Source organism: Pseudophryne corroboree, chromosome 6, assembly GCF_028390025.1.
Source record: "Pseudophryne corroboree isolate aPseCor3 chromosome 6, aPseCor3.hap2, whole genome shotgun sequence".
Classification (NCBI taxonomy): Eukaryota; Metazoa; Chordata; class Amphibia; order Anura; family Myobatrachidae; genus Pseudophryne; species Pseudophryne corroboree.
In genome coordinates, this window is record NC_086449.1 from 767,027,435 (window position 1) to 767,051,969 (window position 24,535).

The 24,535-nt window shown below is 48.2% G+C and overlaps 1 protein-coding gene across 5 annotated transcripts in view; it reads right to left on the reverse strand.

Moving 5' to 3' along the window:
* LOC134933421 (matrin-3-like) overlaps window positions 1–24,535 on the reverse strand; it is a 111,299-nt gene that overhangs the window by 29,907 nt on the left and 56,857 nt on the right. For all 5 annotated transcript variants that reach the window (XM_063928620.1, XM_063928619.1, XM_063928621.1 and 2 more), the window contains 4 exons: window positions 21,388–21,428; window positions 20,876–21,029; window positions 4,263–4,424; window positions 4,011–4,142 (listed from right to left, as the gene is read on the reverse strand). In XM_063928620.1, the coding sequence (XP_063784690.1) occupies window positions 4,011–4,142; window positions 4,263–4,424; window positions 20,876–21,029; window positions 21,388–21,428 (489 nt within the window). The remainder of the gene's footprint in view (window positions 1–4,010; window positions 4,143–4,262; window positions 4,425–20,875; window positions 21,030–21,387; window positions 21,429–24,535) is intronic.

Consider the following 24,535-nt stretch of genomic DNA (forward strand, 5'->3'; position numbering starts at 1 on the left):
TCACAACAGGGAAAAGGTTCAGCGTCTGGAATTGGATAATTCTAACGACAGATGCGAGTCTGAGGTTGGGGAGCAGTGGTCCAAAATGGTCAGCTTCAGAGTCTCTGGTCAGACCAAGAAAGGTAAGTCAATAAATGTGCTGGAACGCAAGGTAATTTACAACACGCTGCGACAAGCAGTGCACATGTTCTGGTCTCAGGCTGTTCAGGTTCAGTCAGACAATGCGACGGAAATCCCATACATCAAGAAAGGAGGAACTCAAAGTTGAATGGCCATGTGGGAGGTTGCACGAATCCTCAATTGGGCCGTGCATCACCAGGCGATATTGTCGGCAGTGTTCATTCCGGGAGTGGACAACTGGGAGGCAGATTCTCTCAGCAATTAGGATTTTCATCCAGGAGAATGGGCATTAAATCCAGATGTTTTCCCCGATGTTGGTCCAGCGGTAGGGTTGCCCACAGGTCGATCTAATGGCATCTCGCCAAAATCAAACATCCCAGTATGTGTCCAGAACAAGAGATCCAAAGACAGTGACAGTGGATGCTCTCACGATCACGTGGCCGTACAGCCTCATGTATCTGTTTCCACAGTTTCCGCTGCTTCCTCGTTTGCCAAAGCGTGGTTCTCTGATCTCCACGGGCTACTCGCACACTATCCTTAGCCGCTCTCGCTACATCCGGACCTGCTACAACTGGGTCTGTTCCTTTACCACGGTTTAGCGCAGCTGCGTTTGACGGAGTGGATGTTCAAACCGCCCTCTTAAGACGAGAGGGCATTCCAGAATCCGTTATACCAACCATGTTACATGCTAGGAAGCCGGTTACAGCAGCTCATTATCACAGGATTTGGCGTGCCTACATAGGGTGGTGTGAAAATGGGAAGTTTCCGGCATAATCTTTCAAATTATCCCGTCTTTTGCTATTTCTACAGACTAGGTTAGATGGAGGACTACGTTTATCTACACTAAAGGTGCAGGTCTCTGCCTTGTCAATTTACTTTCAAAGGTGGTGGGCCCATTTGCCAACAGTTCACACTTTCCTGCAAGGTGTCCTCAGAGTACAACTTCCATTTATACCACCTACAGCGCCAGGGGACTTGAATCTGGTTTTAGAGTTTATATTTATTTATTTTACAGTATTCACGTTTTAAACCCTTACAACAAGTTGATAAGTTTCTCGCTTGGAAAATTCTACTAGCCTTAGCAAGGCTTGTTTCAGAATTGGGTGCCTTGTCATGTAAGCAGCCGTATTTTGTGTTTCATGGTGATAAAGCGGAACTTCGGACGAATTCCATCATCCTACCAAAGTTGGTATCATCTTTTCACATCAACCAACCAATTGTAGTTCCGGTATTATCTGGAAGTGCAGGAACTCCAGCTACATCAACCGTACATGAAACGGATACATTGTTTGTTCTCTATGATGCAGTCAAGATGGCTTGGCCAGTTTCCAAGCAGACCTTGATCAGATGGATTAAGCGGACCACACGTTCTGTGGGAACTTCATGGGCAGCAGGTCGTGGAGCTACTACGACGCAACTTTGACGGGCTGCTAGACGGTCATCAGTGCACACGTTTGTGTGCTTTTACAAGTTTGATACGTTTACAGCATCAGCATCTAGCTTTGGCCGTCTAGTGTTACAGGTGCCAAACCACTCTCCAGCCCAAGGGGGAAACTTTGGTATGTCCCAAGAGTACTCCAGTGACCCCTAGTCGATGAAAAAGAAAATAGGATTTTGGTACTTACCAGATAAATCCTTTTCTTTGAATCCACAGGGGGCACTGGACACCCACCCAGAGCAGTTTACCTGTCTTGTGGTAAGTTCAGTGGATCTTATGGTAACACATTCTCACCGACTTGTTAATATGTTACGGTGATATTATTGTGCCAACTGTTTAGTTGTCAGTTACGTTATGTGTCAACTTTATTGTTGTCCGTTATGTTATATGTTACATGTAATTCTCTACTGTTCATCCTCTCTCGCTCCTGTTCAGCTAGTGTTCATGCTAGGCAGTTTTAGCAGGGCGCTGCGCCCTGTCCGATTTTTTAAGAGCAAAACCCGCCCTGCCCTTCCTGCGGCGTCCTGCTAAAACTGCCGCCCGCTTCCTGCCCTCACAGCGTTTACCAGATGCCGCGCGGCATCCATTCACGCTGAGAGCGCTTGGGGGAAGCCCAGTACCCGCACGCCCCCAACAGTGACGCTGCCAGGCCGCTTTTATTACCTGTGATGACCCGCCCCCTTTTCGCCGTGCACTAGTGCCCCTCTAGAACCGGCGCCCTGTCCGGCCCGGATTCTAGAGTGAACACTGTTCAGCTCAGTAAAAATATTGAAGTCTCTATGGGAGTATGGAAGGGCTGGAGTTACTAATTTAAATATTTAAATTGCCTATCCCAGCTACACCCGTCCATATCCCATGGGTACTCCAGTGACCCCTGTGGATTCAAAGAAAAGGATTTATCTGGAAAGTACCAAAATCCTATCATCAACTAATAACCCCGACACATTTAGCCCCCCTCAGGGTACAGAACAAGTGCATACTTCAGGGTTATTTAGTACAAGTACCCTGTGATATACATCCAATTTTTACTGTGCATTGATATCTGTTTATATACATAACTTTACTTAGTAGTCCAGTTACTTAGTATTGCTAGTCCAGTGCAGTTTTATTCTTTGTCATAATTTCTGCATTGTATATGTGACTGTGTGCATATAGCTGCTGGGTGATCTCTGCTCAGTGTAAATCACTCCTACTGCTATCCCTATATTCCTGTCTAAATGACATGTAGAATACTTAAGTGTCCTGTAAATGCACAGTGCCGATGATGCAGGCGGCTTTACAGAGGAAGCATCGCCCAGCAGTCCCAAAATCAGCGCAGCTGTGTATAATGACACCCAAATGCTGACAGGTAGTGAGGGAGACGGATGCAGCTCCAGAGCGGGAACATTTACTCTAAATGGCGTCAGGGGCTGGGGGAGGGGCTATCACCTTGCTGGACTTCACCACAGGGTACTGCGGGCTTTAATAAAACAGATTATAGCCTAATCTGACCTGTGCCCTTGCGTTCTAATGGAGTCCCTGTACCAACACAGTGTCCACACCAGCACGCGTGGACAGTCTCCTAATGGCCACAGCGGATCGCGATTTCCAGTGGGTACCGCCTGGGGGACCCTCTTAACTCTTCTCTAGATGCGGCCACGTAATCCTGGAGAGCTGCGGCGTGTGCGCGCGCTTGACCTGAAGAACCGGAGCCTCTGCTGTAAGTACCCGGCAACCAGTGACACGGGAGTATACAGCGCTGCTGGGGAAGGTGATGGAGCTGCAGCAGGAGATGTCAGAGTGACATCTAGCACTAAGAGTGCCTCTGCTGCAGTCCTTGAAGTCTCCTATCTTCTTTAAAAAAAAAAAAAAAAAAAAAAAAAAAGCTCTTTTCAGGGCTGCTGGAGCATCCCTGCCTGTTAGTTGCCTGCACTGCAGGCGCCGACTTACAAACAGAGTTCCTGTGCACGGAGGCAGGGTTACAGAGGAGGCGGCGCTGAGCATCTTGGTAACAGTTAAAGCTTTTAGCCTATTGGTGCCTCAGAACAAGATCCTACTCTACACTCTGATGTTATTCCCTGTGGAATACAGTACCTTGCTGCAGAAACTTGGGTGTTACAGGGGAGGAGTTCATATATTGATAATTAGCATACTCTTGAGTACTGACGCCTACTTCCACTCTAAACCCCATGTTTAATGAAGGGTCCCCCAGATGAAGGAAGACACATTTTAGGTTGACCGTTGCATTTCCTGTGCAGTGGACCCATAAAAGATCTTGGGCACAGAGCTTGGTGACTGGTGTCGTATAGTCTAGCAACTGCAGATAGGAATGAACGCATCATGCACATATTGGGCATTTTAGAAATTACCATTTGCTCCACAGTGCCTTCCAACTGGGAACAAATCCCAAAAACAAGACAGCAAGAGGGACCTGGGTGCAGAAGTGCCATCTGTAGGAAATCGGATTACTTACTCTTAGAACAAGCTTCTCATATTGTTTACAGATCTCTACTTTCAATCTCTTTCCGTGAAACCATAAAGGTTTCTCAGCACAGCTTTGTACCATGGCATTAGCGTATTCCGGCTTCACCATTTCAATATAACCCTACAAGCAAACAGATGAAAACTCAATTCACATGTATGACTCACAAGCCAAAGAAAACACTAAAAAATAAATAAAAATAAAACACCTCTTGGCTAACTTCTCACATATAGGTGTATTTACCTGGTGCTTCACTCTCTTTAACATATACGTTATCACTTTTCCATATGGTTTGGCCAGCTTTATGAATGCAGCGTCAGTATAGCCAGATTTGGGCAAGTTGCTGAGATGCAGAATACGACCAAACCCTGGTTTAGGTTTGTAGTTAACCTTCCCATCTGTTTTCTGAATAGTTGGGACAAAAAAAATAAATTAGTAGCAAATAAAAGGGAAAAAAAAAAAAAAAAAAAAAAAAATTTATACAGGAAAAGACAGCATGAAACTCCTATATTCTCAGATCTGTCCTATAGATTATGATTGTCAGATTAAGCAAGGAACATAGTTATAGGGGGAGATTCAATTAGCCACATGGTTCTGAATTTTGAACGCTAAGGGGGTATTCAATTAAAGTCGGAAACTGCCGTCTTGTCTGACTGTTTTAGGTCGGAAGGGGAACAGACCTATTCAATCTGCCCCCGTTTCTTCAGACAAGTCGGGAAATCAGAGTTGTTGCAATACATGCGGGGACGCCGATCCACGTGTATTGTCGGAAGCACCGTCAAACCGGACAGGTTTTAGCCCCGTTTTGGACAATGGCAATCTTTTTTTTTAAGTCTGACTGACATTGTCGGGAATGGGCCAAACCGGAATTGAATACTGACCTGTCTTATTCCTTCCGGCAGGTATTGAATACACCCCTAATACTACACTGGTAACCCAGACAGGAGAACCTTGCTTGCTTTTATTTGCAGTCAAAGGAGCAAAGATAAAATAGGATTTTAATTACCTACCGGTAAATCCTTTTCTCGTAGTCCGTAGAGGACGCTGGGGTCCATATTAGTACCATGGGGCATAGATGGGTCCACTAGGAGCCACTGGCATTTTAAGAGAAGAGTGTGGGCTGGCTCCTCCCTCTATGCCCTTCCTACCAGACTCCGTTTAGAAACTGTGCCCGAGGAGTGCTGGACGGGCGCCCATCATACTCTACGGACTACGAGAAAAGGATTTACTGGTAGGTAATTAAATACTATTTTCTTTCTCTTACATCCTAGAGGATGCTGGGGTACATATTAGTACTATGGGGATATCAAAAACTCCCAGAACGGGAGGGAGCGCTCGTGCTCCTGCAGAACTGCTTGATTAAACTTGGTCCTCAGAGGCCAAAGTATCGAACTTGGGAAAAAAAAAAAAAAAAAAAAAAAAAAAACACTTAGCAAACGTGTTCGACCCAGACCAAGTAGCCACTTGGCAAAGCAGAGACACCCCGGGCAGCCGGCCAGGAAGAACCCACCTTACGAGTAGAGTGGGCCTTAACAGATTTTGGACACTGCAATCCTGCCGTAGAATATGCATGCTGGATAGTGTACCTGATACAGCGAGAAATAGTCTGCTTAGAAGCATGACACCCAATTTTCTTAGGATCACACAGGACAAAGTCCGATTTTCTGTGACGAGCAGTTCTCTTTACATAGATCTTCAAAGCCCTCACAACATCCAGAGACTTTGAAGCAATTGAGGAGTCTGTAGCCACTGGCACCACAACAGGTTGGTTGATATGAAAAGCCGACAACCTTTGGAAGGACCTGTCGACTCCATCCTGAGGTCCACTCTATCTTCATGGAAGACCAAATAGGGACTCTTACAGGACAAAGCCCCCAACTCCGAAACACGTCGTGCAGAAGCCAAGGCCAACAAAGTGACAGCCTTCCACGTGAGAAACTTGACCTCAGCCTCTTGTAAAGCAGTGATCGCGCTGAGACCAAAAAAAAGTGGGTCCCAGGGACCCCTCACTTTTAAAAATTGGGGTCCTACTTGTCCTTTTCTGGGTCCCATCGGAATGAAGGTTTTAATTAGTCTTATTAATGATTCAAACATAAAAACACAAACTTGATTTGGACACTACAAAAGGGGTGCAAGGGGGAGGATGGGGTGACGATGCTGCTGGGCTGTGTAGCATACAGGACACCCCGCACTTTAGATGTAATTAGACATTTTGGTGACCTTGTGGCAGAAAGAGAATTGGTTCTCCCGCACTGAGACTGAAAACTGTGACAGTGCGCGCCGAAGGCGCGCTGGAATTTTTTAGGGGCGTAGCTTCGTGGGGAAGGGGCGTGGTCACATAATAGTACCAATTCACATTATTCCACACAGTAGTGCCGCTTATACACATTGCACCAGGTAGAACCTCCTATACACACTGAGCCAAGGAGAGCACGTTATTCACATTGCACCAGGTAGAGCACGTTATACACATTGCGCCACACATTGCACCAGGTAGAGCACGTTATACACATTGCGCCACACATTGCACCAGGTAGAGCACGTTATACACATTGCGCCACACATTGCACCAGGTAGAGCACGTTATACACATTGCGCCACACATTGCACCAGGTAGAGCACGTTATACGTATTGCGCCAGGTATAGCACGTTATTCACATTGCGCCAGGCAGAGCACATTATTCACATTGCGCCAGGCAGAGCACGTTATTCACATTGCGCCAGGTAGAGCACTTAACAATTATATGATTAAAAAACAGGACAACATTATTAAATAATACATTTTCTATATGTAATGGCTTTATGGTGCCGCTATAATAGAGCCCCAGACTGGATTTAGACACTACAAAAGTGTTGTGGGGGAGGGAGGGTGACAATGCTGCTGGGCTGTTATCATATCGGAAGTATGCATTCAGGATCCTGGCTGTCGGGATCCCAGCAGCCGTAATACCGATGCCGGAATCCTGACAGCAGCCACAATACCAACACTGGCATCCAGAGGTGATCAGGATCCCGGCAACGATATCCTGACAGTCAGGATCCTGAAGGGAAGTATGCACTGCCGCCACTGGTTTAGCGTGCAAGTGGGAAGGGGGGGGGGGGGGGGTTTAGGATATGGTGTTGGGGAGGGTTAGGCTGCAGAGGGGGGGGGGGGGGGGGGGGTATAGGTGTTAGGCACTAAGGGGGTGGGTTGGGTTTAGGCTGCGGGAAACGGAGGGTTAGGGATGGGAGGTTAGGGTACCCTCTGCACTCGTCACTCTTGTCGGCTTTGCTGCGATCGGGATGCTGGTGTCGGTATACTAAATGCCAACATCCTGATGACGACTTCGGACACTTGGTACAACCACTGGATTTGAGTCATGCTGCCTGTAATTTATGTGCTGACTGATCAACTTCAGTGACACTCACTGTGCTGGCTGCCTTTACAGTAACCAGCGGCAACCAGCAGTAACCAACAGCAACCAGCAGTAACCAACAAAGGCAGACAGCACAGTGAGTGTCACTGAAGTTGATCAGTCAGCACATAAATTACAGGCAGCATGACTCGAATCCAGTGGTTGTATCAAGGGTCCTGTATGCTGCAGAGACCAGCAGCACTGTCACCCTCTCGCCTCACCCCCACTCCATACCACAAAAATGTTGCGTTTAACACCTGTTTGCAGGCGCCATGCAGCCCCCATCTCCGCCATCCCACCGATATGAACAGCCCCCCTGCCGCCACCGTAAGTCCAGCTCACCCCTCCGCACAGCAAGCACAGTCCCCGGTCACCGGCGTTCAACATCCCCGCAGCACAGTGTGTAGCGCGCCGCAGAGCCGTCCTCACTGTCTGTCCGGCTCCCGTGAAGCTCCAGCGGGTGATCGGCGGGGGCGTCCTCACTCTGTCCGGCTCCGTGAAGCTCCAGCGGGTGATCGGCGGGGGGGGGGCGTCCTCACTCTGTCCGGCTCCGTGAAGCTCCAGCGGGTGATCGGCGGGGGGGGGCGTCCTCACTCGGTCCGGCTCCCTTGAGGCTCCAGCGGGTGATCGGGGGGGGGGGGGGAGGCGGGCCGCACCGCCACAAGAGGACTTATAGAAGACCAGCTTCAGCGGAGCATCTTGCCCCCGGTGTGATGTGTGTGCGCGGTGTAGGGGGCGGGGCCTTCTGGGTGCATGCGGATAGAGAGATGCGGCGGCGATTGGATGAGGAGGCGCGGCGGTGATTGGATGGGAAGACAGAGTCTCCTATTGGTGCAGTGATACACAGCGCGTCCTATGGGACCCGCTCATTTTTTAAAACCGGGTACGTCTCTTCCTGTAGCGCGTAAAAACGCGCTATAGCGCGTATTTTGCGATCACTGTAAAGGCTCAAACCAATCCTATTGCAGGAAAATGCAACACCAAGTCAAGATCCCAGGGTGCAGTCGGCGCCACAAATGGAGGCTGGATGTGCAGAACCCCTTTTCAAAAAGGTCTGAACTTCAGGAAGGGTAGCCAATTGCTTCTGGAATAAAATGGATGATGTGAGGGATCCCAATCTCAGGCCCATATCCACACCCGCCTGCATGAATAGGAGAAACCGTCCAAAGTTGAAACTCCACCGCAGGACACTTCTTGGATTCACACCAAGACACAAACTTTTTCCAAATTCGATGGTAATGTTTAGACGTTACTCCCTTCCTAGCCTTAAGAGTAGGAATAACCGCGCTCGGAATACCCTTCCGAGCAAAAATATGGGGCTCAACCGCCATGCCGTCAAACGTAGCTGCGGTAAGTCTTTAAAAGCTAACCGCCTGTGTTACAGAAGATCCTCCCGAAGAGGTAGAGGCCTTGGATCTTCCAATAGTAGATCCAGCAGATCCGCGTACCAAGCCCTCCTTGGCCAGTCCGGAGCAACGAGGAATGCCTGAACCCTTTCTTTTTACAAGCTTTAGGATTCTTGGAATGAGAGGAAGTGGAGGGAACACATACACTGACGAACACCCACGGTGTCACCAGTGCGTCCACCGCCACTGCCTGTGGGTCGCTTGACCTGGAACAGTACCTCCGTAGCTTCCTGTTGAGGCGGGAGGCCATCATGTCTATGAGGTACACCCCATTAACTGGTTACCTACCCCAACACCTCCGGGTGGAGATAGTGACTGCTGAGGAAGTCCGTTTCCAAATTGTCCCCTCCCGGAATGAAGATTGCCGACGACAACACCACTGCGTGCCTTTCTGCACAAAGGATTATTATCACCTCTGACATTGCAGCCCTGCTCTTCGTTCCATCTGGTCGGTTTATGTAGGCCACTGTTGTCACGTTGTCAGACTGCACCTTAACAGCCTGATCCTGCAGAAGGTGCGCTGCTTGAAGAAGACCGTTGTACACTGCTCTTAGCTCCAGCATATTAATTGGAAGAAGGGATTCCAGACTTTACCACCTTTTGGAAGGTTTCCCCTTGAGTGACTATTCCCAAACCTCTGAGACTTGCATCCGTGGTTAGAAGGATCCAGCCCCGAAACCCGAACCTGCGGCCCTTCAGAAGGTACGGCAGTTGCAGCCACCAGAGTGAAATCCTCGCTTTCGCCAACAGATGTATCATCTGGTGCATGTGTAGGTGAGGATTCCGACCACTGGTCCAGGAGATCCAGCTGAAAGGACAGAGCATGAAACCTTCCGTACTGCAGAGCCTCGTAGGAGGCAACCATCTGCCCCAGAAGGCGGACGCACTGATGAACAGATACCCGGGCAGGCTTCAAGGCATCCCGGACCATTGACTATCACCAATGCTTTCACCACCGGGAGAAACACCCTCTGCACCTCCGTGTCGAGGATCGTCCCTAGGAAAGAATCTCCTTGTCGGCTCCAGATGAGACTGAGGAATGTTCAGGATCAAACAGTGCTCCCTGAGAAGATGTGTCGTGAGAGCAATGGACCTTAACCACTTGCCCCTGGATGATGCCTTGATAAGCAGATCGTCCAGGTATGGAAATATGTTCACCCCCGGCTTGCAGAGACCCAGCATCTCTGCCATCACCTTGGTGAAGACCCTTGGTGCCGTGGAGACCCCGAATGGCAGTGCTTAAAATTGATAGTGATCTTCTAACAATGCAAATCTGAGAAGCCTGATGCGGCAACCAAATGGGAATGTGGAGGTACGCATCCTTGATGTCCAGGTACACCAGGAACTCCCCCTCCGGCAAACCTAAGATCACCGCCCTCAGAGAATCCATTTTGAATTTGGACTCCCTTAGATAAGGGTTTAAACGATTTCAAGTTCAAAATTGGTCTGACTGAACCATCCAGCTTCAGTACCACAAAAATCAGGATTTTGGTACTTACCGATAAATCCCTTTCTCCGATTCCACAGGGGCCACTGGAGTGTAGTTACAATGGGGAGATAGTAGGTGGTATTGGTAGCTGGCACTTTAAAAATTCTCACACTGTGGCTAGCTCCTCCCCTACTATCTCCCCTCCAAGCCAGTCTACGTTAAACTGTGCCCGAGGAGAGCTGTAATAAACAAACCGTAAGGTAGAGGAGGTTAACGACGCCCTGTAAACCAGGCGAACACAAACTAAACCTGGAACAGAACCTGACAAAAAACCAGGCTAGCCTGAACCCAACAAGCAGTCATATGGTGATCTGCAATCGTTAATCAAACAAAAATCAGGAGAAACAGCGCTGGGCGGGCGTCCAGTGGCCCCTGTGGAATCGGAGAAAGGGATTTATCGGTAAGTACCAAAATCCTGATTTCTCCTTCATCCACTAGGGGCCACTGGAGTGTAGTTACAATGGGGACGTCCCAGAGCTCCCAAAAACGGGTGGGAAAGCGCTGAGAGTCCTGTAAAAACTGCTCGGCCAAACAGTGATGCAGAGGCCGTAAAAGTGTCAAACTTGTAGAATTTGACAAAACGAATGTCGGTTTGACCAAGTAGCCGCCCGACAAAATATTCATGGAGACCCCGCGGGCGGCTGCCCACGAAGGTCTTACAATGCGCGTAAAGCGCGCTGAAATGGAAAACGGAGGCTCCCTAGTAACCGCCAAGAAGACTGTCTGATGATCAGATGTATCCAACTGTCCAGCATATGCTGGGACCCCGGCTATTTAGTACGGGAGCATCGTCCAGAGCAAAGAAGAAAAAACACTTCATCGAATAGCCTGAGACCTCTGTAGAGAGAGTTGACGAGCCCTGACAACATTCAGAGAGGATTGAAAACCACTAGTGTCAGATTTATATGAAAAATGGACCTCCCCTCTGGAAGAAACGACCGCTGAGGCCGAAGCCGAGCCCGGGGAGTTGCCAATAGAGTACTCCCTGAACAAGAGGCCGAACTTACGGCCGCTAGGCTAATCTCATTTGGAAGAAAAGCGAAAAAGGCAGAGACCTAAAATTCCGGTCACTGTGGTTTGAAGCGCAGCGGAGCAAAAAACCTCCCAGAGAAACCAAAGATGAATGGTAACTGGAAGAAGGGGGAAAAACCCCTTTTATCTTCATTATGTTCCATAAAGTTTTCCCAAAGTGGCAAAAGCGAGAAGAGGTAATAGACTTCTGAAATCGGAGCCCAGTAGGCCTAACCGAACTAGGGAACTCCTCCCTTCTGAGGTCTCGTGAACAGTCACACGGGTAACCGAAACCAGTGTAAAATTGAACAAGGAGAAAAAAGGAGCCTGTTGAAGTAGACAGTCCAGTCGAGGTAGGAGCCAAGGCTCCTCTACTGACAACAGGCGTATCTGTATCTTCAAGTCATGCGTGGCCCAACCAGCGCCACCGAGAGGACTAGCACGCATAATCCCCTCCTGTGTTACTGAACCTGAAGTAGAAATAGAAAAGGAGGCAGGATAGAATAACCAGAAAACTCCCCGGAGCCCTGAGGGCCTCCACGGCTACTGCCGTCCGAGAGTAATAAAGGGTTAAAGAGTCAGTCAGAACGCCCTGAGGTCGATCCGAAATCTCCGCCCACAGCGGACCAGCTGACAAAACTCCGGGGCATGTTCCCTCACCCAGGAGTCTGACCTGGTGGCTTGATCTGGAAACAAGATTGTTGTCCCCCGCTCCGAGAGGAATGGAGGCGACCACTCATTACGTCGCAACTTGACTGAAGAAATAGAGTCTCTGGTGCCGAGGAATGAAAAAACCTCTGACGGACCCTGTTGAGAAACGTCTATGCGGAGCATAAATTGGATCTGTGTCGAATCAGAAGCTCGTGGATCCTCCGGATATTCAGAAGCCACCTAATGTACAGAGTGGGATAGTAGCAGTAAATTGTCCCATTAGGGAACCAACGTCACCCACTGCCCTTGAAAAAGAGTTATTCTGTTATCTTCCTAAACTCTGTGGGAGCGGAAGAGAGAGGAGTAAAGGACTTACAGTGAAAATGAGAATCCTGTTAAGGGGGAATCTGAGAAAAAGCCTGTCCAACGGAAATCAGTAAACAGGCATCTCTGAAGACAAGGGACACGTAAAACTCCCTTTCTTGTTTAAACTAGCAATCACAGACTAAAAGGATTGTAAGGCCAGAATAGGCCTGTCCGAGCCACTTGGCTTCGGAACGTGAAAAGAAAACAAAGGCCTGAGAACTGTCCTAATTCAAATGATATGTGAAAAACAGGGATCAACACCCTTTGCGGTTAGAAACCTATGGAGCGCAGCCTGCAGTATGACTCTCTTGTCATCGTAAATCAGCCGACCCATGCCGAGGGACTCCTGAGACGGTTGTAACCGCCCAAGCCTTCTCCCATCGACCTGCGCCTACCCTGGGACCCTGCAGGTGTAATGGGTGTATAGGATGACATAAAATCAGACTGGACTGAGGATGTTGAACCTCTGCTTCAGCCTTTTTACCCTGAGAACCCCTGGCGACGAAGATATCACCCGTGTGGAGTCAAAAACCTGAAAGGGCACGAAAAAATCTAAAGGGAAGACCAGTAAAGGTCTGTCTTGGAGCTGGGGCAGTAGTAGGAGAAATCAAAGTGGACCTACCTCCATTGGTTCAAGAAATCCTGCAGAAAGTTCCTTCCCCAGAACCATCTGCCCCGTAGGATTTCATGTTTACTTGTCACTGTCGCAGCCCCAGAGGTCGTCGGGTTAAGACAGCCCAAGCGAAGATGCAGGGTCCGAGTCTGTAGACATGGAGACCTCCAAGGAACATAAAGCAGAATCGTGATTCTGACCTGTATCAAAGTATCAATTGATCCTGATGCGAAGCATCCTGTAACCTAGAGGACAATTGTTCCCCAACCTACCTGCTCCGGACACGGTAGAACCATGCTGCCGCATATGTCGATGGATCCCTGAGCAAGGTTGCCTCAGGAAAACGGCGGCTTGATGGACCGGCGATACACCGAGGTGTATACCCTAGAGAGGTTCTGATACCATCTCCTGCCATCTGCGGGGAAAAGATAGGAAAACAAACCTTGTTTGATACCTGATATTGTGTATTCGGGTGTCTGTCGGCCGCCTACCGGAGCCTGCCCAGCTCATCCGAAACTGAACCAGTCGCTGTCATTTTCGTCAATGGCGTGGAACCCTGATGGACTTGACGTGTCCTCCTCCTTTACCTGCAGTATCAGATGAACTGCTGTATTATGTACCTGTATATTCTGAGACACTGGTTCAGATCCACAGAAAACAGACATCAGTAATGCATGGAATGTTAGCAAAGTTTCTTTTTGGAAAGGTGTGTTTGGTCCCGCTGTGATTTGATCCTGTGACCTTGGAAACCAAAGTCCAAGGGCTTACCTGATGAGCTATTGTCTGGTTAATAGTGACATTACCTGCATCATTGATCAAACAGGGGTGTGCAGGTGCGTGGAGGGCGAAGCAGATGGCTCTGCCGCATACTTCACACCTAAGAGGGAATTCTTCGACTATCCCAGGAGAGACAAACGAAAGGAGAAAAGGTGGGTTAAATAAACAGAGCCCTACGTAAGGTCTGCACTATAATGTGTAGTGACCGATACGATTAAAATAAACTTTCTGGAGCAGCGGAGACCTGAACCAGCAACGCTGCGCTGTGGGACAGGAGTCTTAGCCCTAGGCTATAGGAGTTCTCCTTAAAGTTTTGTTTGGATTCAAACCCCTGTTCAGATAGCCGCTACTAGCGTACTGAGCCGCAGCGCTATTTGTCTGATGCCTTACACGCATTCCACAATTACAAATAGCATTAGTAACTAGTGACACCAAGGAATAATAAAGGGAAGGCAACACCCCGCCCTGTATTTAGTGTACCGCTAATTAAGGTGCACCAGATGTTTCTCGGAGGTTCCGCTGGCTTTTCAAAATGGTGACCAGCCTGTGAGAAAGATGGGGGAAAATGTTATGTGCAAGATGTTATTAGAAAACATTGCAGAAGTTTTGTTTTATCCCCTATATCTGGTATTTTATGGATTTATCTATATACATACCTACACGCACTTAAATATATATATCTATATATATATATACACATGCACAAACATAACTATATATGTATATATACACACACACCGTAGGTAAATAAATACTGCACAGTAGATTCTTTTAATTATTATTGAGCTGAGTCCCAGCTACTGTAATAGAGCAGGTTCCCTGATTTGCAAGTAAGGAAATGCTGGGTAGAGGACTCTACTGCAGGAGGAATGTATCTATATTTCAGCAGCCTGAAGTATCGAAAAGTTACAAATCCCAGAGCTGTTGCCTAGCGATGGGGAGACCTGGGAGCCCACTGAGTAAAGCGGGTTAACTGTTAATATACCTGGGACTTTATTTGTATTTGTCTCTGAGTATGCAAGATTAGCCCACTGGGCTATAGGAGACACTGCAAATATGAAGCCAGGTCTGTGCAGGGAGGAAATGGCCGCCAGAGTGAAACTCCTCTGGGCTATGCGATAAAATCTATATAGTGGATAACTGGATTAGTGCTGAGCCACTCTGACTATATCACATTCTCCTCAGCACCATGTGCATTAAACTCACATAAATGCCTATTACACTATAACAGTGGCCGGGGAGCGGAGAATGCTGAGCCCGCTGTACAGAGCGGGAGTTAGCTCCGCCCCCCGGCTATGGCGCCTTATTGCAAAACTAAGCGGGAAGCGAGCTGTACCCTCCGCTGGGCCTGCGAGTCACCGCCGGGGAGCGCTGAGCCCGCTATACAGCGCTAGTAGAGCCCTGTATCTGCTAGCCGCCGCCGGGGAGTGTTGCGCTGAACAGAGCGCGAGTCACCGCCGGGGAGCGGGGAGCGCTGAGCCCGCTATACAGCGCTAGTAGAGCCCTGTATCTGCTAGCCGCCGCCGGGGAGTGTTGCGCTGAACAGAGCGCGAGTCGCCGCCGGGGAGCAGGGAGCGCTGAGCCCGCTCTACAGAGCGGGACTTAGCTCCGCCCCCTCCGTACAAGGCGCCAAATTTAAACATTGCTTTGCGCTCGAGCGGGATCCCTGTGCCGGCTCTGTGAGTCGCGCTGAGTGGGGATCTGTGCGGGGGGTGCGGGGAGCTGGGGGAGCGGAGGGTTATCAGAATGACACACACCCGTTTTTCAGTCAGGGTTGTATAAACACATACTCAGCCTCCCCCAATCATCCTGTCTGTTTCTCCATGAGGAGGACAGGTAAGGATACAATAAAGTACATTACAGCCCCAGAGAGCCCTTCTGGAGTGGGTTGTACAACAATAAACAGTGCATTGCTCTAAAAACATACATAGCCACCACAAATAAAGTATACTTCACTCACCACTGTGTTCTTGGTGGATCGGCCCCGACACACGCCGCACGCAGCGGCGTCCAGCCGGAATCTTCTGTGGTGGGGTGGTCCCGACACAAGCCGCACGCAGCGGTGTCCGACCATTTTTGATACTCACCGCTGCCATGCTGCCGGAATCTTCTGCTGGATGGAGTGGCCGCGACACGCGCCGCACGCAGCGGTGTCCGCCAACTCAGGAGAGCTCAGTGTCTCCCTCAGCCGGGGCCCATCCCTAGCCGCACGCAGCTGCGATGGGACCCCGCCGGCAGCTCCCACGGTGCAGACTGGCAGTGGCAGAGCTGCCAGTCTGTGAGTGTGTAAGAAAAATAAAATAATAAAGAAAAAAGAAGAAAATTCTTCAGCTAAACCCAAGTGAACCAGCTACCTCGGGCACTTAACTAAGACTGGCTTGGAGGGGAGATAGTAGGGGAGGAGCTAGCCACAGTGTGAGAATTTTTAAAGTGCCAGCTACCAATACCACCTACTATCTCCCCATTGTAACTACACTCCAGTGGCCCCTAGTGGATGAAGGAGAAAGGTTTGAATAGTGACCCTTGTTTTGCTGATGAGGTGGAACTGGAACAATGACTGCTGACCGCTCCAATTTTCGGATAGTTTCCTATAGAATAGCCTTGTCTGCCGGCAATGCTGGCAAGCCTGATTTGAAGAATCGGTGAGGCGGAAGTGTTGTAAACTCCAGCCTGTAACCTTGGGACACGATATCTTGCACCCAGGAATCCAGGCCGGACGACACCCAGACGTGGCTGAAATGCTGGAGTCTTGTTCCCACCTGACCTACCTCCAGACTGTGCGGGCCACCGTCATGCTGAGGATTTTGAGGCACCAGAAGCAGACTTCTGGTCCTGGGAACCTGCAGGTGCAGGTTTTTTGGATATAGCACGACCACCTCTAAAGAAGGCGTTAGAGAGCTGTTCTTTCTAGTCCTAGCGGGCCGAAAGGACTGACGTATTGGGAGAAAGGTTTCTTAGTAGCTGGTGCAGCTGAGGGAAGAAAAGGAAAAGACTTACCCGCTGTTGCCATGGAAATCCACGCACCCAGTGCCTCTTCAAAAAGAGCCTGACCTGTGTAGGGTAGGTTCTCCACACTTCTCCTGGATCCCGCATCAGCAGACCATAGGTGCAGCCAGAGACCCCTGCAAGCAGAGACGACATGGAGGAGATCCCCGCAGCCATGGAACCCAGGTCCTTCATGGATTCCACCATAAATCCTACAGAATCCTGTATGCTGTGTAAAAAAAATTCAACATCACCTTTATCCATCGTAGCCAAGTCTACCAATAGTGTGCCTGACCACTTTGCAATAACTTTAGAAATCCATGCACAGGCAGTAGTAGGCCGCATTATCGCCCCTGAAGCAGTGTAAATGGACCTGAGCGTAGTGCAACCTTGCGATCTGCCGGTTCTTTCAACGCGGTAGATCCCGGGACAGGTAAGACCACCTTCTTTGACAGCCTGAAGACAGATGTGTCAACTATAGTCGGGGTCTCCCATTTTTTCCTATCTTCCTCATGGAAGGGAAAAGCCACCAGAACCCTTTTTGGGATCTGGAATTTTTTCTTCGGGGTTTCCCAGGATTTTTCAACTACAGAATTTAATTCTTTTAGATGCAGGGAAGGTTAGCTAGGCTCTCTCATCTATGAAGTAAGCCTCCTCAACCTGCTCAGGAGTTGTGTCAGCAATATTAAACATCTCTCATGGCCTCCATCATTAACTGCTCCCCCTTAGCAAGTGATGCCACCCCCCCCTCAACACATCCCCATCTGCCGTGTCAGAATCAGTATCCATGTCATCCTGCGTAATTTGGGCAAGAGCACGTTTTTGAGAGTGTACCGCAGGGGGCCCGAAAGAACAGAACCGTAGAGGACTGTAAAACCTGAGTTGCATTCTCAGTCTGCGCAACCCTCTCAGAAATCTGAGAATAACCCCCTTAACAGAGGCTACCCACTCCGGGGGTTCCCTAGCTGGGATCTGCACTACAACAGTGCAATCCTGATTACATGGAATCTTCCCGAGAAGATATATCCTCTGCAGCATATGATAGTGTCTCTAGACATGGCTGCTTGCAATCCCCACACACACAGGGTAAGGGCAGACAGTTTCCCGCCAAGAATGGCAGAGAGACAGCCATCCCACACACAGCGCTTACAAGGTATAGGGAGACCCCAACCAGCGCTGACAGTGCACCTTAATAGGTTACACAGTCTTTACACTGCTTCCTCTCCCTTCTACAACCCCCTGGTACTGTCAGATAGCTGGAGTTGTTCAGGAGGAACAGCTCTTCACTTACAGCGTGTCTATAGGCAGGAAAATGGCGCTGAACGCTGCTGGGTCCACTCTGAGAAGCTCCGCCCCCGTAATGGCACCATCTTCCCGCTCTTCAGAAGACTATACTGGCCTGAGGATTCATGTTGGCAGCGATCTTAGGACCCCCGACAGGCTTTATAGGTCAGTGTAGGCGCTGGCTCAGGGCACCTCTCACACCACCGCAATATGTACCGCTGAGCCTCGGCATACCCTGTTTCCGCCATCTTCACACCGGCTCCCCGCTTGCTAGGGGGCCGGTGACCAACTCGCCACCGATCTTCTGGCTCTGTAAGCGGGTGGAGGCGGCATGATGCCGCGGTGAGCGATCCCCCGTGGCAGGGAACATCCTTTTCCCTCAGGAGCTCAGTGTCCTGTCAGCAGGGATAGTGGCTCAGACCCAGCAGGGCGGGCACTACTTCATCCACCCAAACCACCACAACTCCCCCCCCCCCCCCCCCCCCCCCCCATATTAGTCCCCCGATGCGGCGAGGCTGTTGCCAGCAGCCTCCCCGTAAAATAATAAACTTTAAAAAAAATTAAAAAATTGCTACAGAAGCTCGGTAGAGCTCCCCTAGCTGTTACTGGCTTCTCCAAGGCACATTTTCTAAACGGAGTCTGGTAGGAGGGGCATAGAGGGAGGAGCCAGCCCACACTCTCAAACTCTTAAAGTGCCAATGGCTCCTAGTGGTCCAGTCTATACCCCATGGTAGTAACATGGACCCCAGCATCCTCTAGGACGTAAGAGAAAGGAGATTTAAATTGTCTGTTCCTTTTCTTGGAACCCATAGGCTTGACACTGGGTATAGGTGGCTGAGCTGGAGCTTCAGTTTCTCTTTCCAGCAGCCCAGGTTCCCTGTCCCCTATGGGTTCTGATTGTTGTGTCGACCTATTGACAACCTAATATGGTCGATGGGGTTAAAAGGTCAACATAGACTTGGATTTTTTGTTCATCATTTACCATCCACATGGACTAAGATTGAGAACTGTAATTTGCCCGAAGAAAGCCCGCAAGGATACAAGTTTCCATTAATTTGGCTCACATGGGGTTTAACATACAAGACAATTGTGTTGGCCATTTGCATGACAACCTTTTGTACCCGTCAACCGGTATCCGGTCTCTAGGTCGTCATTAGGTCGACCACTATTGGTCGACATGGTTTCTAGGCTGACATGGTCACCAGGTCGACACGAGTTTCACAATTTTTTTTTTTGTGTGTACTTTTTCATACTTTACGATCCATGTGGACTACAATTGGGAACAGTAACCTGTGCAGTGGCAGCAGAGCGAGGCACCTTGCCCGAAGCAAGGGACACTGCACTAATCGGGCGACTCTAATGCCCATACACAGATTCGGGCTATGCCCAATTGTCACTATGCGACAGGGGCTAGGTCAGCACATAGCTAGTATTGCAAGCACACTCAGTATGTGCTTGCGATACTGACTATGCATGATTTTGGCTAAGTGTCAATTTTGACTCTCTCTTCTATAAAGATAGTCAAAATTGACTTGCCTGCACAGTCCATCTATTCTGCGACGCTGACCGCACTGGACAGTTTGTGATACCTAGGTATCTATTTAACCCATTGGCATTTAAGTTTGCGTCTACGCCAACTAAACAGGAAGGAAGCTTCGAGGGCCAATTTGGTCAGGCCAGGAACATAGAAAATCAAGTACTTCAGTTTTGTCAGGGTTGATTTTATAACCGGAAAATTTGGAAGAGAGGTCTATTTCGGCCAAGAGGTTGCAGAGATTAGTCCGGTTGTCCCAGGGATATCAGGACATCGTCCGCATAGAACGCAATTTTATGCTCAGTTGGGCCTATTCGCACACCAGCAATGTCAGCATTGGAACGTATCCTCGCAGCTAGGGGTTCCATAACAAGGCACTTACGCTGTTATTTTTAATGAATAAATATTTAACTGTATAAAACAAACTAAACAGCCTATTGTGAACTATTTCCCCCCCCTTACTCCGTATCATCTCCACACAGAACTAATTCGTCACAACAAGGACCATATTAGAAGAGATATAACACTCTCGGTCATGCTCTGAAACACGCATGTCCTGGGTGGTTGAATGCACTCCCAAGGCGTGCGTATATCAGAGCGCAAACGCACTTCCAATGTCTGCTGGCAACAGCCAAACATGGTAGAGGTTCCTTGCAAGTTTGGGGCTGCATTTTAGCAAATGGAGTTAGGGATTTGCTCAGGATTAATGTTGTCCTCAATGCTGAGAAACACAGGCAGGTACTTATCCATCATGCAATACCATTAGGAAGGCATCTGATTGGCACCAAATTTGTTCTGCAGCAGGACAACAGCCCTAACCATACAGCCAATTTCATTAACAACTTTCAGCGTAAAGAACATGGAGTCCTGGAATTGATATGGCCCCCACAGAGCCCTGTTCTTAACATCAAGGCTGTCTGGTATTACATGGAGACAAAAGGGTTTGAGCAAGCCTACATCCACAGAAGATCTGTGGTTAGTTCTCCAATATGCTTGGTACAACCTCCCTGCAGAGTTCCTTCAAAAACGGTGTGCAAGTATACCTAGAATTGATGCAGTTTTGAAAAAATAATGTTTATTCTCTCTATACATCAGGATTTTGGGACTTACTGATAAATCCCTTTCTCCGATTCCACAGGGAACACTGGAGCGCTCGGTATTACAGGTGGAAGAGACTGAGCAGGACGCCTTACGCCCTTCAAACATTGAAGGGCGTAAGGCATCCTGCTCCGTCTCTTCCACCTGTAATACTGAGCGCTCCAGTGTCCCCTAGTGGATGAAGGAGAAATCTATATAACACATTGTGGCCTCACAAGTATGACAGGAAAGGAGTAATGTCTGTACCTTCTTTATGTTGTCTGTTACTTCAGCCTCCTCTGTGGTGACCATTTGAGAAGATTTATTTTCTCCTTCGCTGTTTTCACCTTCCTGGCTGCTCTCCAACTTCCTCTGCTTCTGTTTAGCAACATTCTTGCTGTCTGGTGAGCGAAGTCGCTTTCTATTGGGAAGGAACACAAAACACCTCAAATTTAGGGTTATCGTGGATTTATAGGGGACCCAAATGTAAAAATGTTCCTATCCACCAAGCTACAGAACTGCCTGGGTCAATTTCTTGAATAGACCTCTTTCCCGAAAGTCTCCTATTATATGCATCCTAAATAGATCACAGAGGGTGATCAGCTGAATAAGTGTTTACCAGCTAAAGCAGCAAGAAACAGGTCTCTAATTCTCATCTGGTGATTGTACAATAGCAATGGATTAAGCCAGGAGTGGACAAAACGTAGAAGTCAGGGACTTATCTAAAAGCAATCTAGAATCAGGGAACATATGCTTCACTCAACATCTCAAAGGCTTACCTGTTATACTCTTTCCGTAGCTGCTTCAGATGGTCTGGAAACTACGAAACAAAAATAAATCCTTTAGACACCCTATATATAAAATTGTTACAGAAGAATTAAGGGAAATAGGATGGAAAAAATAGGATTTTGGTACTTACCAGGTAAATCCTTTTCTTTGAATCCATAGGGGGCACTGGAGTACTCTTGGGATATGGGCGGCGTAGCAGAACAAAGGCACTGAATATTTAAATTTAGAACTCTCCACCCCTCCATATCCCTAGAGTACCTCAGTGTACGAACCCAGTGTTTTTACTGAGCGAACTACTATAGAGAGGTTGACAATGGAGAATTCCTATAACATAACGGACAACAACAAAGTTGACCCATAACGTTAGTGTCAACTAAACAGTTGACAGCATAACCGATAGACCTTTATAGTTTGAACCAATCGGTTAAAATGTGTTACCATAAGCTCCTTTAAGCTTAATACAAACCAGGTAAAACGTGTTACCCTAAGCTCCTCTGAGCTTAAAACAACCCAGGTAAAACTGCTCTGGGTGGGCGTCCAGTGCCCCCTATGGATTCAAAGAAAAGGATTTACCTGGTAAGTACCAAAATCCTATTTTCTTTTTCATCCACTAGGGGTCACTGGAGTACTCTTGGGACGTACCAAAGCTTCCCTCGTGGGCGGGAGAGCTGTTTGACACTTGTAACAGTAGGCAGCCAAAGCTAGATGCTGATGCCGCAACCATTCATAACGTGTAAACGTGCACAAACGTGGTGCACTGAAGGCTATGTAGCCGCGTCGTAGACGCTCCACGACCCGCTGGGTCTGACATTCCCACAGAACCTGTGGGATGAGCTATTACTGACGTAGGCGATTGTAACTTAGCCTTAAAGTAAGCCTGACTTGTAGTCATTATTATCCCACTGGATAATGTCTGCTGAGAAACTGGCTAACCCCAGTTGGCAGCATTATAGAGAACAAACAACGTATCCGTATCACGTACTGTAGACGTTCGGAACATATATAAACGCGTAATGCGTGTACCACATTCAGAATTCTAGAATGTGCTGTCAACACAGGAACCACTATTGGTTTATTGATGTGAAGAATAAGAAAGCGGAATTCGTCCGAAGATCTGCTTTGTCATGAGAAAACTCAAATACGGTGGCTTGGAATACAAGGCACCCAAATATGAAAACAAAACCCTTGCCGAAGCTAAGGCTAGAAGAAAAATGTTTTCCCAAGTGAGAAACTTAATCCCCATTTATTGTAAGGGTTCAAAATATGAAAACTGTAAGAAATCTGAACCCAACCTCAAGTCACCTGGCGCTGTAGGTGGGATAAATGGAGGCTGCACTTTGATGACACCTTGTAGAAAGGCGTGTACAGACGCAATCGAGTCAAACGTCTTTGAAAATAAGTTGACCACACAGATACCTGCACCCTCCGTGCAGATAAACGCAGTTTTCCATCCCACCCCGTTTAACAGAAAACGGGTAACTTGAAGGATGATGTCGGAAACTTCCGAGCTTTACCACCTATGTAAGCACACCAAATTTTGTAATAATGAGCTGCCTTAAGCGGCTTACTAGCTCGTAACATGGTTGGTCTAATACTGTAATGCCCTATTTCTTTTCTTAAGAGGGCGGTCTGAACCCTCACCCCGTCAACCGCAGCTGCGGTACATAGGTAATAGGTACATAGGTAACTATGGGTAAAAGAACGTTCCCTGTTGTAACAGGCTGGACGTATTATGAGCGGGCCAAGATCGTGTGCAAGTATTCCTTGGAGATTCGAGAAGCAAGCTCTCCGAAACCCATGAGATCACTAGTATGACTGTGACGAACTGTCTTATGATCCGTTTTGGCAACGGAGAGAGCAGCGGAAAATGGTGGAGCCAGATACACGATGCTGAATGACCACACGAATGTGAGAGACTCCACTGCCACTGCCCTTGTGATCTGTTTTGTACACATACTGAGCTTTTGTAATTGTGGCGAGATGCCATCATGTATACCTGAGGGTAACCCCCTTCTGTGGACTCACATATGAAACACCTCTGGATTTAATGTCCAGTTTTCAGGATCTAAATCCTGACGGGTGAGATCATCTGTCTAACAGATGTCCACTCACGGAATGAACCCCGTTGACATTATCACATAATGGTGTTCTGGGCAATTGAGGATTCGAGTTACCTGCCGCATTGCCATGCGGCTTCTTGGTTCTCCCTGGTTGTTGTGTATGCAACTCCCGTTGCGTTGTCTGACTGTTGGTCAGACTGAAAGCGAAGCATGTAGTGCATTGTAAAATGCACGGAGTTCCAGGACATTTATCGACAGCAATCTGTCGTGATCCGTTTCAGAACCTCTGTCGCTGATCTTTTTTAACTACAACTCCTGAACCTCTGAGACTCTCGTCCAGATTATATACACCCTCGCCCCTCTGTGGGAAACGCGAGTGAAGGCCGGCGAACTAAATCGCTTTGAAACACATCATTATTCTTAACAGGCGAATACAGCAATGTACCGCTAGTGTGCGTGTTTTGCACTAATTACTAGATGTACATTTGTTCTTGCTGGTGTAGTAGGTAAATGTCTTCTATTTACCGTATTTATAATCTTACCTAGGAATTGACGTCGTTTAGACGGAATTAGATGCGATTATTTTTTAACTTGATCTGCCACCGCAGTATACATTAGTAGCGCAAGTTAAAGGAACTTTGTTGAGACAGAGTTCTTATGAGCAGATAGTCTAAGTATGGAACGATTGTCACTGGCAGGTCTCTGAGATGAGCCATCATCACCAACATCACTTTGGTAAATACCCGAGGCGTTGACAAGAAGCCAAATGGTAGACCTGAAATGGTTAATGGTTGTGGCGTTTTGCAAACGCTAGAACCTGTGATGACCAAACCGGAATGGGTAAATACGCATTGTGAAGATCAAGTGCAATTATGCAATTTTGTGGCTCCAATATGCAAATACTAACCGCAGAAAATCCATTTTCAAACTGCATTAAGTGACTTGCTGATTGAGACTGCGACGGAGCTGTCTGGTTTTGTTACCCCAAACAGAGGGGAATAAGTAACCCTGACTCTGTTGGTGTACTACTGCCTGGTTATAAAGACAGCTGAAAACTAGCAGAGACTAAATGGCAACC